At 36.8% G+C, this 18504-nt stretch overlaps 1 protein-coding gene across 1 annotated transcript in view; it reads right to left on the bottom strand.

Annotated features, from left to right (window-relative positions):
- LOC139144908 (G protein-coupled receptor kinase 3-like) overlaps positions 1-18504 on the bottom strand; it is a 135301-nt gene that overhangs the window by 53280 nt on the left and 63517 nt on the right. Inside the window, 1 exon segment of the mRNA XM_070715734.1 lies at positions 11586-11687. Coding sequence (XP_070571835.1) covers positions 11586-11687 — 102 coding nt within the window.

The raw sequence follows: 18504 nt of genomic DNA, 5'->3' as shown, positions 1-18504 counted from the left end.
AGATACATGTGCCCTTCCAATTCCACAAAACAGCTCTTTTTCACCTTGAGTATCTACATTAAGCATAGCTTTTAACAAGGCCATGTAGCTCACATTCTACTCTGGCTTCAGGCAAGGGTCATTTCACGGATAAAATGGTAATCCTTTTCTCTGATCTAAGTCTCCACCAGATTAACGGCGCCCTTTTTTAAGATTAAAGCATGGAAAACTTGCTCATGGAGTTCATGTATGTACGAGACCCAGACATCAATGCATGTACTGTTTGCCTGCTTCACTCGGCAATACGGAAAAAGCCAGCTCATGTCATGTACTGGAAAATTCAATAATATTCTCAGAAGATAAAAAAAATATCAAGCAATTTGGCTTGGAACAAATCAAAATAAACTGTTAGCTAATATCTACATTCAGCAATTAAAAAAATTGATAATTTGTGACAGGGGAAAGGCAAGTAGCATCCCTTGACAAAGATCTTACCATCAAATCTACATGCTGTTTGAATTATAATTTTATGTTAAAACAAGAGTGTCACTCCAGGTCATACTTTATTACATGTTAAATGCTGGATTTGAATATTGATTACAAACTTTTGTTAAAAAAAAATTGCATTGGAGAGTCATCTCTATATTGTCATTGTTTTTATACATTGTAAGTGTAAAAAGTACCATTTTGTAGAGAGATATGGGATGTAAAATATCATCTGTGGGAGGTATATAGTGCCGAGTTGTTGAAGGGTGAAAGGTTTATTGAAGACAAAGGAGACACAAAATAGAATTGCAGACCAGTACTATGTCAAAAAAGGGATCAGGCATATCATCCATCCACCAACTATTTTATATAAAATATCAATTTTTGCAACTTATGGAATTGCAAGACCTATACCTAACTTTCTTGACAAAATGTAACACCAAGCCATTAAATCTTCATGAACATGTCAAAATAAGGGCAGAAATTAGTTTATCATGATCTACATATGGATAAAATAATCGCAATCATACCAATCCATAATCCAATGACAGTAGTTCGGAATTCGCAAGACAATACTAGTTGTAAACATAGACACAAAACAGCACAGAACAGACAGTAAATAGACGGTACACAAATAAAGTCATATTCATGAAAGAAAGATATATGGACCTCTATGGATATTAGAGTATCATAATAGAAAACGCAACAGAAACATTTCAATGGAGATAAAGTTTGCATCTTTTCATCCCAAAATGTCATCCTACAGAAAGGTTAAACTTTATATCCATGAAATCTTTACAAATACATAACGTTGCAAATAAATGTTTATGACACAGTAAAACCAGTTGATATTTACAAATTCAGACTCTAATATGTTGAAACAAATGCAATTTGGCTCATACATGATATATAACATACTAAAAAGCATATAGAAGTCTCAATAAGTTGTCCCTCAAGCAAATTTTGAATTTTTTTGTCCAAGCATGTCTGAATAACAACAATTCTGGGCACAAAATGAAAAGACTGCAACAAACCGCACCATTGACAGCCACATTGGATCTCATTTCAAAACAAAGTCACAAAAGATCCCCTTGTTACTGTGTGTGGTTATTGTGTTGAATTTCCTGACATCCAGTACAATGATAATGTCATAGGACATAAAAGAACACTGTGAAAAATAGCTGTTTGTCAACCAGGACTGATCATATCAGCACTTGAGAATAAAACAGTGACATTGTCTCTTTTCTGTGAACTTTGTCTGGAACAGATCAAGTTACATGTATGTCCAAAAAATGAGTCTTGGATAATTTATAGACACATGGAAATGGACACATCCCATACCTTGACTTTAGCAGGAGTGACCAATATGGTACGTAAAATATAGTGCCGATGACATTTGCTCCCATTGGCGAACAACTGATGGGGTTTGACATACTGATTTTTTCAGCTATTGTAAAATAGTTCAAGAGTAGATGTTTTGCCCAATACTGAGAAAACTGGCCAAAAAAATCTGTACCTATGACAGATTTTATCTATGCTGAGAAAGTACAAACAAAATTCCAGAGGTATGTCAGATTTCAACACTTGCTAAGGACTTAGAATTAACTATTCAAAGCAATAGGTCAAACATGGAATTCAAATGGACCACATACGGTACAAACCAACCCATGTGTGTATTTTAAAATGCAAATAGAAATACATGTACGTGTATTCGATCTGTATGCGCTGGTACAAATGGATTTCTTTGTATCATGATCTTTTGGGCGTACTGAGTCTGTAGTTGCACATCGTGTCTTTTTTATTCCAGAGTACAACCATTGCATGAGCACTTTCAGAGTATAGTTTGACCAAATACTGTTATGAGGCTTGAAAAATTTCTGTAACAAAACACTTCTTCATCATTATACAGAAAATTTGTCACAGAAATCATTCCTACAAACCTACAAACCAAATCTGAAAATAATCAAACAAGCTTTTCCTGAGATGTTGTGACCAAAAATGTGAAAATTGATTTTAAAAAAACGTATTTATATTTGATAAGTATGTATATTTGATCACACTACCGGTATGTACAAGTTTGGTACAAAGTCACATTTCATAGCCATCAGATTGGAAGTCTCAGAGAATGCAATTTTTGAAGAAAAGAACACATATTCACCCATTTATGCGTACACCTGAACATATTTATAGACATACACACAGACAAACTGCAAATAGTAGATAAACAGAAGACAGATGCTCACTGACTCAAGGTAGGCCATTTGCATATTTTTCAGACTAGCATAGTTTCTGAATTGCTGCTGGGTTGGCCCTGCAGCTACAAACATCAGACTTGCTTACCTTCTTGAAACCTTAGCCGGAACAATACTGGTATATGTGCATACATACATGTGCACATACAGACACACGCGCACGCATACATATACCGGTACATGTATTTGTGATATATGTGTGTGTGTGTGTGTGTGTGTGTGTGTGTGTGTGTGTGTGTGTGTGTGTGTATATATATATATATATATATAATATATATATATATATATATATATATATATATATATATATATATTGTGTGTTTATGTGTGTATATGTGTATGCATGTACATATACATACACACACAAATGTATACATATACATGTGTATAGATATACACACATACACAGACATACACACATACCGGTATATAAACATGTATATCAGCACACATGTATGTACATACATATGTACATACATACATGAAGACAGACTGATAGACGTATAAACAGACCCTGACATGCAGTACCGGTATAGTTCCCCTGCTGTATAATATTAATATGTCAAATGGAAGCTAAAAGTTTAAAGTATACATTAGTACAATATTGTTTGTGCTTTGCGTGTGAAGATAAAAACATGATCTGATTAAAATTTGAAAATTGAGCTTTTGGCATGACAGGAGCAAGAAAAGAAGAAAAGAAAAAAGGTTCCCAATTCTTAAAAAAGAATTCAGTTATAGGTTGCCTTGCAGTAAGAAAGTAATCCGAGAGAAGGAAATGAATTTCATGCATTTGTGCAGAATTATGCTTTGATGTGTGAAAAACTGCCAGGCAGTTTCTGGAAAAGAGAACCTTTTCTGCTCTTCGGTCGCCAGTGTTTTATTTCACCAGTGCTGGTGCTTATCCTTATAAAATATCTTAAATTGCAGACTGCAGAACTCAAATCATGCAAGCATGCCTTGAAAAAATAAAAAGAGGCTTGAAATTGGAAAATACCCCATCAACCCGGCTAAAAATAGTGAGATGTACATTCTCTGCAAAAGAAACACACTGAGTAAAGATTACATGAACCACATAAAAGGTAACTGTTTAGTCATCACTACAGTTATGGCAAACTTAAAGAGAAGGATGCAATTAGTAATGACTGATTAAGCACCAGAAAAGGAAATACAAGCGCCTCTCCAACAAACAGCTGCCACCGCTATTCTATAATCTCTATTTCAAGAGGTAATTCGGTAAGGAAATAAAATAGGAAAATTAACTTACGAGATCCTTCTATAATTTGTCATGCATTTTAAAATGAAGATTGAAAAGAAACAATGAGGCATTAATACTTGGAATTATCACAATTTTGTGTTCTGTAAATGCAAAGTTTAATTTAATCTTACACAGTTTTTAAAGCATTCACCACGCTGAATACCGGTTTTATTAAAAGAGGTATTACGCACATAAAAGGGTTGTGTGACAGCCTTATATGGGTTGGGCTTCATGCAACATGTCTCCATTGGAGCAATCTATGACAAGGTGGGGTTTAGACTTGGTTCAAGTCGGTGAATTTTAAGAAAATAAAATCATTTATAATATTGTCTCTTTTGTCTCTCCTATTTCGTACAAACCTATCCGGAATTTGGCAGCTCACGCCAGGTTTTCCCAGCGATTGAATGCGTCACGTTTGAGGCTGCGCAGTAGTGAGTTAGTTTCTGCCGGATTCACCGACTTGGACTTCTTGCAAAGTACAGGCGGTGAGACGGACTGTGTACACAGTGACGTAAGCAAATACAAAATGATTGACAGCCCCCGCCGTTATTCTGGCCAATAAGGAGAACGCATGCTAATAAACCTCTGCATGCATTATTATAAAACGTTTGTTGTCATCTCCGTGCAAAGCTAGACATCGAGTACGTTTTATATGCCTAATGGCATCAAGTTCGTACATCAACCGCGTTTTACAACTGATCGGTCGACCATCGCTAATCATGCTAGATTACCAAGGAAAGCTTGTTGAGAGTTACATTGAGGGAAAAGATGTGTACGTCTGCGCACCAACCGGCAGCGGAAAATCACTGACATACGAAGTCGCCCCAGATTGTTTTGATTTCCACCCGGGATTTCCATCGCTTTGGGCACGTAAGAGAACAGGCTACAACTGTAAGGACGGTGTCTTTTCCCATCCTTGAATAACCGGCGACGATTTTCGCATTTTGCAACATGGGCCCCACAAACAACACAGATATTTTCACGCGTTTTCGGTGATACAACAGAGGTCGTACAGACTTTTGTGGGAGTGATCGCGCTCGACATTTTGTCATCAACGCCATGTGAGTTTTAGGCACGTCTCGTTTGGGTCAATTGGTAACTCCTCCCAATGTGTAAAATTTAGTGATGTCATCTTATGAATAATATATGAGTACAGAAAACGTCATCTCATGAATAATTTATAGCAACGCAGATCGTGCAAGAAAGCCAAGTCTGTGATTCCGGGTGAAACTCCGCTGTATAGCGTTCACTCAACTCATCGCGTTCACCCTACTCATCGCGTCCACTCACGCGCTCGTTTCACATGAAAGCAAAATACAAATTATTACGTTCACTCCACTCAAACATTCACAATCACAGACTTGAACCAAGTCTAGGTGGGGTTGAGAGAGCACAGTTTTCTTTCAGTGATGGCTGCATAATCTTCAGAGTACGTGTTCTGAGCTACTGACGCTATTCTTGTACCAGAAACAAGAATTGTTACAAAGGGCTGTATTCAACCAAGAGTTGTAAAGTTTCTCACTCGTTGCCAATTTGCATATTTCCAAATATGGCAAGTGGAGCATCTTGGCCCTTTTTACCAAATTTCCAAACGCCCATTTATGGTAAATTAAAGGAGGCACGTCAGCCTTGTTTCCTGATAGTACACTTGTAGCAATAGACAAGTTTCCGCAGCATGGTTTTTATTTAGTTGGCCTAAAAGTGAAAATCACTGGTAACTCGGGTGTGTTGAAAATTATCCGTAAACACACTTGTCTCAGTGTAAAGAGGTAGCCTTTTCTGTCATTACCTCCTTTACTGCAGATATTGAATGGTGGGACGATGCACTACCGCAACCTAGGGTAACATGTCCTACTAGATTGGCACTGATCTACATTCTGTTTATATAACTGGAGCAAGTAATTGCATGCTGACTGTGTCCACAGACAGCAGTATGTCTGCTTGCATGACCAAGGAGCCAGACAGTCCGCTTGGTTGTCTCTCTTTCCTTATCCAGCTTCTACAACACTATCAACGACTTTTGCATCTCATTTTGCTTTCTTTTCCTACATATATTTGCTTTCTGAGAAGAGTTTTACGTGCAAAACATATGACGTCAAAGAACATTTGCGGAAGGTACACATCTATAGCTGCAGGTATCTTAATTTAGACATCACAATCCAAAGCACAACTGAAAGGCACAACCATGTGCCAGTTGGTGTTGTCTGCATCTGAATCTGAAAACAACTACAAGGATATCTCACCATCTGTCAGTCAGTCAGCTTATTATGTCATTACAATATACTCAATGATCATTTTATCACTACAATGAGACCTTCAATGAGACCAAACTATGAATAAATGTTTCAGGGTGATTGCACTCAGCAATTTCTTAAAATTTCTCCATTAATCTTTTTTTCCGGCTGGACAAAAGAGGATGCATCACCGCCCACTCCAACCACACTTATCTGTCAATAACATAATCCCCACACTTCTTCTGTACTTTCCCATCTCCTACTTGCACATTACAATCCATGGTTCAAACATTCACTCTAATACATTATTGATGACCACCAGTGACACATATAAATTTTAAAGAGTCCTGAAATGAAACGTGATGTCTGCAGTTGGCAACATGCAAATTTTGTCTTTGCCTATACAATTACCCAAAGCCCTGCTGGTGTATTAACCTCTGAAAATTCAGTTTTGTAAATATTTCATTTCATGATTCGTCAGGCAGTGACAGACACTGCATGTACTAACAGATCATGATTACTTGAAATTGGTGGCTGTATATCAACAGAAAAAAGCACATAGGGTAGACATGATATGAACAGTCTTTTCTTTTCACATTTTTTTCCTGTATCTGACTTTCAAATACACATAATAGTGAAAAGTACAAGACATATTTTAGCATTACAGTTTTCTTCTGAATTTCGGCCAGCACATCACTGATGCAAACGGCTGCTATAATATCTGTCTTCAGGAAACTTTCCCTCTATTTTCACCTTTGTTTCAGAGATGTTTGAAATATGACAACTCTGAGAAGATTGCGGAACTAGATATCAACGTAACACCCTCATCCATGTTCAAATGAATATATTATACCGGTACTATGGCTAGAAATGATTGATGTTATTATTATAAACATATAGCCGTAACCTATGACGTTTATACAATACGCTTGTAAATATCAAGGATGAGAAGTCCTGCTGGCAGACAAGTATGTCAATTGAACTTTGACCTAAATCGCCCTATGTAAACAGTCATCTGTTACTGTTTTATAAAATTTCCCATCATTTTTGAATGTGGCCAAAAATTCAGTTGTTATTAAAGCAAAATGATGTGTTTGTTTTCACTAATACATAATTTCCTGTTTTCTCAATCTAATTGTCTTAAAAAGTTGTCCTAATTTCCATTTCCTTTTTAGATCCTCATTCATATATGACCATATTTTATGAATAACTCAATAATATTTTGGAAGAAATTCTTTTTCTATTTGAAGTCTTAGTGTCAATACAGTATATCTCACATTACAGTCCTTTAATGTTATCAGCTAAATTTAAGACAGAATTCCCCTGGTGGGATTTTCTATTAGAAGAATATGAGCCCATTCAATGATATTCTATGAGAGACCATTCAATGATATTTTTCTATGAGAGACCACTTAATGATGTTCTATGAGAGACCGTTCTATGATATTCAATGAGACCCCTCAATGATATTCAATGAGAGACAATTCAATGATGTTCTATGAGAGACCACTCAATGATATTCTATGAGAGGCCATTCAATGATATTCTATGAGACACCACTCAATGAGAGACCATTCAATAATATTCTATGAGAGACCCATTCAATGATATTCTATGAGAGACTATTCAATGATATTCTATGCGAGACCATACCATTCAATGATATTGTATGAGAGACCATTCAATGATATTCTATGAGAGACCATTCAATGATATTCTATGAGAGACTATTCAATGATATTCTATGAGAGACCACTCACTGATATTCTATGTGTGATCATTCAATGATATTCAATGAGAGACCACTCAAGGATATTCTATGAGAGACCATTCAATTATATTCTATGAGAGACCACTCAATGAGAGACCATTTAATAATATTCTATGAGAGATCATTCAATGATATTCTATGAGAGACTATTCAATGATATCCTATGAGAGACCACTCAATGAGAGACCAGTCAATAATATTCTATGAGAGATCATTCAATGATATTCTATGAGAGACCATTCAATGATATCCTATGAGAGACCACTAAATGATATTCTATGAGAGACCACTCAATGAGAGACCATTTAATAATATTCTACGAGAGACCATTCAATGATATTCTATGAGAGACTATTCAATGATATTCTATGAGAGACCACTCAATGCGAGACCAGTCAATAATATTCTATGAGAGATCATTCAATGATATTCTATGAGAGACCATTCAATGATATCCTATGAGAGACCATTCAATGATATCCAATGAGAGACCACTCAATGATATTCTATGAGAGACCATTCGATGATATTCTATGAGAACTTCTGTCATAGATTCCAATGTATATGTGTTTTCATAACACTAACAATCTTACTTTATACTTTATCTATTTGCTCTTAAATTGAATCCTTGTTCTGTTTTTAACAGAAAACGTTTTCGTCTTCACATGTGTTTGCACCACCGCAAATGACATCTTGTTCAGTGAATTGCTTTGAACATCATCGCAAGGAAGCATTCAGGAGACAGTTCTCAATTGTTACAAGGGATGTTGCACGATTGTTTAGGACAGGAACACAATTACTCTTCAAAGTTCTGACATTTTTATTTCTCAATACAAAAGCAGTATACCAATCACTTGAGCATTCTGAGCTGTAGAGCCAGCTTTCAGCCACAGAAAAAGGCAAACACAACGATAATTTACAGTTGGTGTTTAAGAAACACATGCTAATTTATTGAATCATTGGCAGTAAACGTACGACAGTATGCACACATAACGATATTCTAGAGAATTCATCAATAAACAAAACATGTGTCCTCCAACCCTACCACCTGTTCACAGTTACCCTTTGACCCCGAAAGTGATCACAGAACACCACTGGCTATTTTTCCTGCGGTATTCAATGCTAGGGACCAAGTAAACTAAATTGACAAAGTTAATTTTTGTGCTTGACCGACAATTGATGAAATGCAGCAGATTTGTACACTCTGTGCATATTGTCAGATATAGAAACCTGGAAATAAATCTTTTCAATTTTCAATTTGTTTTTTATTACTCTAAGTGTCGCAGAAACCTTGTCTGCTTGTAACACGTTGGAATTATCTGCATGCATTAATTTTTTGAGCCCATACTATGACGTCTCTGCAGTGGCTTTTTTCAATAAATATGTCAGTGTTTTTGCTTAACTTTGGAAGATTGGTATTAATGTGTGAGAACCTCTAGCATTTCTGTCATCTCCCTGATAGCATTGCGTTTATGTAACAGGAGAAACCTTTTATAATATGACCGGGGAAATCTTATAAAATCTAATAGGGTACCGGCTGTAACAGACAGAAACATGGTAGATCAAAACTGAATAACTTCAAATAACTGAGGGACTTTCTCATCCTCTGCCACAGGCATTCCAAGTGTCCAAAATGGCACATGTATATGCAGAAACAAAAAGGAAAGTATGCCCTCTAGACCACAAACCACATAAAGTATGACATTTACAGTTGTATCCGGGGTCTGCACCCAATAGCTCAATGCCTCTTTTGCTTAATGCCCAAGTTTGGAATGAGTGAACCAGGATTTAATCACACTGCCCGCTCAACAACCTCCTGACCACCAGTTTCCACAGTTGTTGCACGCACACATGCGTATGAACGAGCAGTGGGCTGGTGAACAAGGAGATTGTTTTGTCAAAAATAAAACTGATTTACCAAATCATGATTAGAGCATGTGTCAGACTTGTACACCAAGCATCAAAGGTGTTCATCTATCGATCCATGGTGGTTACTTGACCGTGTGCACTGATATACAGGTAAGTTGAATTATATCGGCCTTACGGGGGCAAAACCATGTTGTACCTTTCCCCTTTTGACATAACAGTATTCTGAACACTCCAAGCACCTGTGTCCTCTGAAGTAAACCGAGCACATGATTGGAAGCTAACCACTGTTTCATTATCAACAGACATGATCCATCTCTCTCCATAATGGCCTTGCCAATGAAAATCAATGAAATTTAATCCATTAATATCGCCATTGAAAGGCAAGGTAAATCAATTAGGGTATTGAGCTGAAATGATTATTTCTGTCAAATGAGTGATAACTATCACTTTGCGCAAAGCTTTTTTACTTTAATTACAGCAAAATTCAATTTTGATTTGGGCTGTCGTGACTGATTACTTGGATAATTACTCCGAAAAGGTCATCTGGTCCAGGAATATTATAATGGCTGCCTGTCCCTCTTGGAAGGACATTCTTACCCATGAGACGACAAAGGTATTCTAACAATTCAGCGATGTTTGTTTGCATAGATTGGCTCTCAAACAAAGCCATTTTGCACATTTGATTATGGTAATAAAATGAGACAATGGCTGACTGGACCATTTTGTCACTTTCACAGAAGATATGGCCCAGGTAAAACATAGCATAGTATACCCACATAGAATCGGAAGTTGCTTCTCTTGTGCTGGGTTAATGCTATGGTTACCACTTGGAGTTTTGGGTTGCAGAACATTGCCAGAACTGCAAAAGATGATCTGCAGAATGATCTCATGATTTACCCCTTGTGCCATCCATCTTACAAAGCTTTCAAAAACTTATTATATTATTTCAATGGAAATCAACAATTATATTAATTGTAGATAGGAAATAATCAAGCGATACTTGATATAATGAGAAGATGGAAATGGTATACACACAATAATTGTGGTTGCCAAAGTGTCAATTTTTAATACTCAAATATGTTTTTACAGTAAAAAGGAAAAATTATTCTATTTCTTTTCAACATTTTATGTTATAATGCAATGAATTTACTGGCAAAAACACATCTGAAAAATTCTGCAATATTTGGAGAGAATGTTTACCTATGGAATGTTTCTGAGAAGAGCAGATACCAGTGAATGAACACGTACTAGTAGTTCCACTGGTAAATACAGCTACAGTAGCATATTGCCCATAAAATGTGGTAAGGAAATGGAAATGTTAAGAACCTTCACGTGAGTGCTTCCTACCATGCATGTCAACCAACGCATGACCTACTCATGGGAGTATACCAGATTAGTGTGTAATCTGTGTTGCAGGCTTTGCCAGTCTACAACCTAGCCAGTCATTTTTTTCTGGCTGTGACTTTCACAGATCTCAGTAACATAACCAGCTGGATTTCAGGCTAAGATCGGTCATGATGTTGCCATCCTATGCAAAGACAAATAAATTTCGATACCGACTTTGACAACCACTTCTTCAAAGAGGACTGTCAAAAATCATCAAAGTATCAAAAGGTCAAAAGGTCATGCATGGAGAAATCTACTCAGTATGTGTAGGCATACACAAGATGACGCAGCAGCCCACCATACTTTCAGTACATTTTGCATTATTTGAAAAGGCCATTAAGCAATGTACTCACATGTGAACATGATAGTAGTTCTTTCATGATGTATTTATCATATATTTGTCTGGCTTTTTTGAGTCTGTCCTCCTCTGTATCCATCTTCTCATACTCTTTGATCTGTGTCACAAAAAATGAAACGGAAAGACAAGTGTGAGATTTTTCTGGTAAACTCTGCAACACCATTCACATCTGTCATTTTTCTGTTTTCAGTTCATGTGCCTTGGGACTTTGTATACAATGAATCCCTCTTCTCAGTACACAATGAGTTGATGCCCTTTTTTTCATATTCAAATTTCAAACAAACAGGAAAAGATGTTCGTATCTTGACCTCTCTCTAGAGAGAAAACGGTGTGAAAAACTACAACAGATATCCAGAAGGATATCATGTGTTGCTGAAATATGGTTGAGAATGCCTATAAAAGAGAGAAAGCTCACCAAGCTCTGATTTGTACGAAATGTTGATAACAAGCTGTTGACGGAAATAACATGTATAAGAGCATGCCACGGTTTTCACAAAGGCAAATTACATGATGAACTTAAATGTTTTTATAGATCACTGATAGCTTTCATAATGAAGGACACTAAAGACTGAATTGTTTTTGAACCAGAAAAGACTCAAATTAAAAGCTAAAACAATAAGTTTTTATTTAACTGGAGAAAAGACACGTTAATTAACATTTATGATAATACAATGCTCCAATGTACAGAATATATGATAAACATTTGCTCCATTTTGAATGTACCAGGATAATGACAACCATATTTTGCCGTGAAATGCAGGTTTTTTTAACTGACATTTAAGTTAATTTTGGTTCCAAGCAATGTGGTTAGGTTTGTATGTTGGTTTGTCTTCATTTTAAGTCAAGAAATAAATTCAAATTCTGTGACATATTTGGTTTTGATGATCAATATTTTACGTTTGACAGAGTACTACACTCCTATACACATTTTCCCTGTAATTTAAATTCTACAGGTTCACTAGACCAGTCAGGGGCTAATATACAACTATCTGGTACCATTAGCAATCTGGCAAACCACACAAACAAAGTAATATAGGATTTGGGAAGCTATCCCCATTGACAAGCCATAAATAAAATTATATTACTGTCCATATGTGCACTGGCAAACAGACATGGGAACTACCGGTACTGTAATTTAGGATGGAAAGCAATTTGATCTTATGTACCTTCAACATTGTCTGAAAGTTTCCCTGCTGCTGCTTTGGAAATTAGATGTAACTTTAGCATCATGCAGGTACATGTATGCAACACTTGGCAACCAATACCAAACACACAATCAAAACTAATTTTATCTGGCCATGCTTAATCTATTAAAATGAAACTTTATTCCCCTGACAAAGTTCATATATACAGAAACAAACGACAGATATTGAACATCCCCGTTATCAGACACAACTAAGAAACACTGCTCCGATTTGAAAAATTGCTGAGGTCACATCTCCCATGTCCGGGTTTGTTAACACCTGGTTTTCTGCCATATTTTACCTTTGATAAATGATTATGTATATTTACTTGCACCATGCAGAGGCAGTCGCAGCTTGAAGAGGCACTTGCCATAACTTTAAATACATTCCTACGTATTATTTACATTACTGATTTATGAACTTTTTAAATGTTTTTATGTATTTTTCCACATTTCCATATTCTTAACCACACACAGCAATCCCTAATATTGCAGGTCTACTGGCTGTAGCGAGACAAATTCTGATTTTTGAACAGGGCTTAAAGTTTGTGGTCTGAAAACATATAAATAATTTCACTAATAATGAAACAAAATGAGTTTGGTGAGCATTATGAATAATAGTGGGTCCAGCAGAAAGAAATTACAAATTTTCACAGAGTTAGGGTGTCCATATCAGCCTTACAATTTACAACATTCACCTAGCAATGATGAAACCTGATGTATTCTTGAAAAGGACCTGCCTGGTGTCATAGGTCACCAAGGGGTCATGGTTCAAGGGTCAATGAGTTTTGACAATGACTTCCCCCTCTACATACTCTATCTCCACAGCTCGTAGGGCCTGCTATCTAATATTTTCTTAATCAGAACTTGAAATTCCGACCTGTCAGCTCAACAAAGCAATTCCGCAAAGATGGACATTGTGTTCCACATCCATGTTTGTGAAAATGCCTCACTTTCAATGACATCCTAAAGAAAAGGTTATACCGAACAGAAATTCTGGACGGCAAATATTGGGAATTTCAACATCCTTTCTGGTGCCAACATGCCGTTTAGATGATAATAATACACCAGAAATTTCAACAAGAGAGAAATTCTGAAACTTGTCAAGTACGTGTCACAGCTTCGTTCCGTTTAACAAACCAGTTCAGAGACCACCCAGACTTACATGCAATGCCATGTCAGGAAAATGGTATTTATGAAAACTGCCTGGAGGTTGCATGACGCTGCACACTGCATCTTGCTTTGTGCTATAAGTATTACCGTAATTATCTTACGCCTTGTTAGCCATGCGACAAGGCGAACATTCCGCATAATTCTCCATCCTAGCCAACGTGTACATCCTCCCACCGCAGTCAAAGAGCAGTTATAGTGTAAAAAATTTTCACCTGCACTTGAACCCTCTAGCAGTCAGCATCTTAGGTTTTGACTTTTCTAAAAAAGTCAGATAAATAAACGCTTCACTTTTCAACAGATGTTGCTCTACATGTATGTGCAAACTTCTACCAGGCAAAAGCTGTCCTAGAAAGGGTCAAGTTGATTCTACAAGTTCAAGGGAAGGTTCTCTGCAGCCATTAATGGTACTTCATGACAGAACTGATGGAACAGAACAATGGCATTGTGGGAAATTAACAGAAAAAAAAATAACGCAGAAAATATCTACATTATTTTCGTTTATTTCATTTAAGAATTCATGTACAAAGTGGTCTCGTTGGTTCTCCTTGCACTTTCACTGTACAATAAGTGCAAATTAACAACAGAGCAAGCCAACATTAGGTCAAGGAAAACCTTGGTAGCAGGGTGTGGGTGTGCAAGACAGGCGGTCACTAGAGAGAGGCACAGGATCGGGGCAATCCCTTGATATTTGTCGTTTGCCTAATCTCTCATGTACATCTGACTAGAATTGCTTCAATTATTCATCGTACGCAGTGCCAATGCCTGTAAAATTGATATAGAATATTTGATGGAGTCGTGAAATATTTATTGTATCGGTTGTCTGCAGTCAGTAATATGATACATGCAGACTAGCAGAAAAGGTTATGAAGAGTTTGTGTGACAAGCGATGCATAATCTTCCAAATGAATTATCACGATGTTGCATCAACATTTTAATCGTTGTATTTGATAAAACAACCACGATGATTCATCTTTCTTCTTTTTAATGATACCATCAGTTTTGCTCAAACATCGTATTAAATCAATTCACAGACTTGAATTTCAAATACCCAATTTACAATTTACACAGTGAGGTCTATACCTGTGTGTCCTGCCCATAGCAGACATGAACTCATTAAATCCGCATCAAATTCAGATGTTGTTCTGATGACATGATGTGAATCCGTCTGGACTCAGGACAATCTCGTGTAAATTAAGCATTGATTTTTTCACAGTCTGCTGGAAATGGAAACAGCTGGAAAGTTTGGCGCTAATCACCAGTGTAATTAAACATGGCATGTATCATTAAATACCACCGGAATGATCTGATTGTTATGTGTAAGATGAATGATGTATGTATGCAAATTAGGTGGTGCCACTTGTTTCTTCGCATGTGCATGCTATAATTCCCTCAAGGTTACCATACATAGTTTGGGAGGAAATTGTTAATTTTCCAAATCAACAGGTGACACTTGTCTTTTCTTGAAATAGCTGATACCACAACAAAGCAATCACCACCAATTATGCATTATATTACCATGCCCTTTCCCTCCCGTTTTAATTGGTCGAGCTGAACCACGTGACTGACCACAAATACACAGCAGTAATGGTTTGTTTATATGCCCATGAATATAAATTTCGCAAACATCGTAACTTCAATACAGCTAAAATGTAAATTTTTATCTGTGCAAAGATCATAATCAATCACAAAATAAAATGGGGCACTTGTTGGTCAGGTTTAGACACTTTTGCCCAAAAAATCTCCGGATTTGCAAATATTTTGCGGCGAGCTTGACATTTCATTGCTCTTGCTAACAACTCTGATGTCCCATTGTCTTTTGCGTGGGAAATTTTCATAAATTTTGACGGTTTTCTTGTGTTCGTTGATAATATAATGGAAATAACAGACTCTGCCCTCACCATTAACGTTCATTTATGGGCGTGGGCTCTAAAGAATCTGTAAAATTGTAGAATGAGAAACATGATTTTCTCATTCTAAAATTCCAATTACTCCCCCTCCAAAGTTCTAATGATGTATACCTTGTTCCCTGTAAACTGGGTCTGGGTAATTGCAGTTAAAGTAAATTATCGTTTGTCATATAGTAAAACTGATGTCACCTTGTGTACAAAGTACACTGTACATCTATGTCACCTGGGCACACCTATTTGCAAACACCCTGTGTGCACAGTTTTTAAATAGACTGCTTGATGCGTCCCTTAAACAGGAACCCCACATGAAACAATTATTCACGGTATAAACTATTTCACACAAAAAAATCACAAAACATCTGTTTCTTTTGTAAATGCAATAGTTGTTCCCTTTTTCTCTTCAGCGAAATAAACACTCAATGCTCAGAAAATGAGCTAAACTGTATGCAAAGGAGCGGGTGATGAACAAACACGACATGTACCTGGAAAAAACAGATCGCTGACAAGCGCATTACAACAGGCGTGGACATCAGCACTGATCCATTTAATTCAGAAACAACAAACGCATCAAGCCAATGTACATGTACCTTACCCTCTCGAAACCTTGACTTTGTCATCACTGCAAACAAAACACAATCCTAACACATGGACAAGCACTATATTTAAAAAATCCCTTTATTTTGTAATGAGCTCTTGCTAAAAGTACAAGGAGTGAAATATTTTTAGCAGCAATCACCATAGCATTATGAAATGGCCAATTCTGAAATTTACTGTGGGTAAACCAAATTAAATTGAGACAGTCGTTTCTCTGTTATCGGGTTCATTTGTTGAATTACCTTGCCCTTCCTGGGGGTGTGACAGCAGAAGATGGAACAGCTCTACAGCAGTGAGTGTACCCTTACAACAGTAAATACAGGAATATCATGTACAAGGCATGGGTTTCTTAATTTTGCTAATTTTTCACCAATATGCCCGGTGTCATTATTTCTTTTCATTTCAAAAAGCTAGGTCAAGGAAATGGGGACGGCATTTTGTTCTGAACAGTTGTTTTCCCTGAAACGTTTTCAAAGAAATCTTGTCAATACTCAGTATGTGGAATGTCCTTTTCAGTGCGTGGAGGACACCATTGGATTATTGCAGATTTCGATAACATTATTTGAATCTGATATACAGCAGGTCATCTTTGGTAACAAATTCACAGAATCACACTGGACTGGTAATGTACCCGAAAAGCTAATGTTTATTTTGGTAAAACCACTACTTAAGGCTTTGAGTAGAAACTTCTCATGAAGAAGTAGTAAACAGTCCTGCTGCCAATGTTGACCAAAAAAAAAACATAAAAGAAGTTTGAAATGGCTGTGTTTATGGAATTTCGTGATATACTGCTCAATTAAACTTATAAACATTCTGTTGGTGATGAGTATAGTCTACCTAATAGTACATGCATCATATTGTTCAAGTTCAAACCAGGTAGCTCTATCAGGTAAACCAGAGATTGTGCACCATATTTGTGACAGAGTAAACCTTCCCTGACCTGAAAGTGGTAAAATGGAAAGGCTTGAATACAGCGCCCTCTACACTCATCACTCTCATCTTCGAATAATTTATTATGAGAAAAGGGGAGCACGTAAGGTCAGTATCCAGAATGAGGTCGCAATGGTTGACAGTGGACAGTGATTGATCTACAGAACATTTGATGGAAAACCTCTTCAAATATAGCGACTGATGCCAGCAAAATATTCACTCACATTGGGTAAAAAGGTTCCCCCTATCTTGTCAGTTTGTTTATACTCTGCCAGTTGGTAAAACATTACATTTAATAGCTATTTCAGATGTCACTGTTTGGCTAACAGTATCCAAAGGTTACCTTGATCTTGGACAAATCCACATGCCATTTCAACCTGGCTAGATTTAGTGAGTGTCCACCCACGAAAAAAAAACCAGAAAACGACATACCGGTAAACTTGAAAAGATTGGCTATCACTGATGATGTAGTACTGTATACTGATCTAAACAACTCCAGTATTCACAATATGGCACAGAATCCACCAATGAAGAACGATAAAAATATCCATTTGGTATTTAAAAAGTAACTAGAGAGCCTAATTTGACTGTTTGTCTGTACCATTCTCAAATTCGCCATATGGACAATTGCAAGGCCTGTAAATCACCGAAATGGTTAGGTAGTTTTTTTTTAATTCGGTGAAAGTGAATACTATACACGTCAACTATTCGATGACCATATTTCAAAAGGTGTTATTCTAGAAATGAACAAGATCCAATCTATCATATTTCTCTGCTGATGTGGGCAATTATCGTGGCTTATGTCTGGATACACCTTCAGTATATACATGATTCACCAAAGTTTGCTTGCCACAGTACATTGGTCAGCCTGATGTATTATTCATAACAAATTGTTCGGAAACATTTCTGCTGACATTCAAAGATGGGATTGGTACGAACAACTCAAAAAACCCTCTCACTCCTCCAATTTTCCTTTCTGGGGACTTAAATTGGCAACAGAGATTACACGGAAATTTGCGGTTAGAGTAAAGCGCAAACGGAGACCAGGTCATATAAGTGAATCCCTCACTATACTGAAAATTGAGCAACAGCAACTGGTTTCACAAAGACAGTGACACACTGTAATA

Source organism: Ptychodera flava, chromosome 12 (assembly GCF_041260155.1).
Source record: "Ptychodera flava strain L36383 chromosome 12, AS_Pfla_20210202, whole genome shotgun sequence".
Lineage (NCBI taxonomy): Eukaryota > Metazoa > Hemichordata > Enteropneusta > Ptychoderidae > Ptychodera > Ptychodera flava.
The sequence above is the reverse complement of the archived record's forward strand: the minus strand, read 5'-3'. Positions and strand labels throughout refer to the sequence as shown.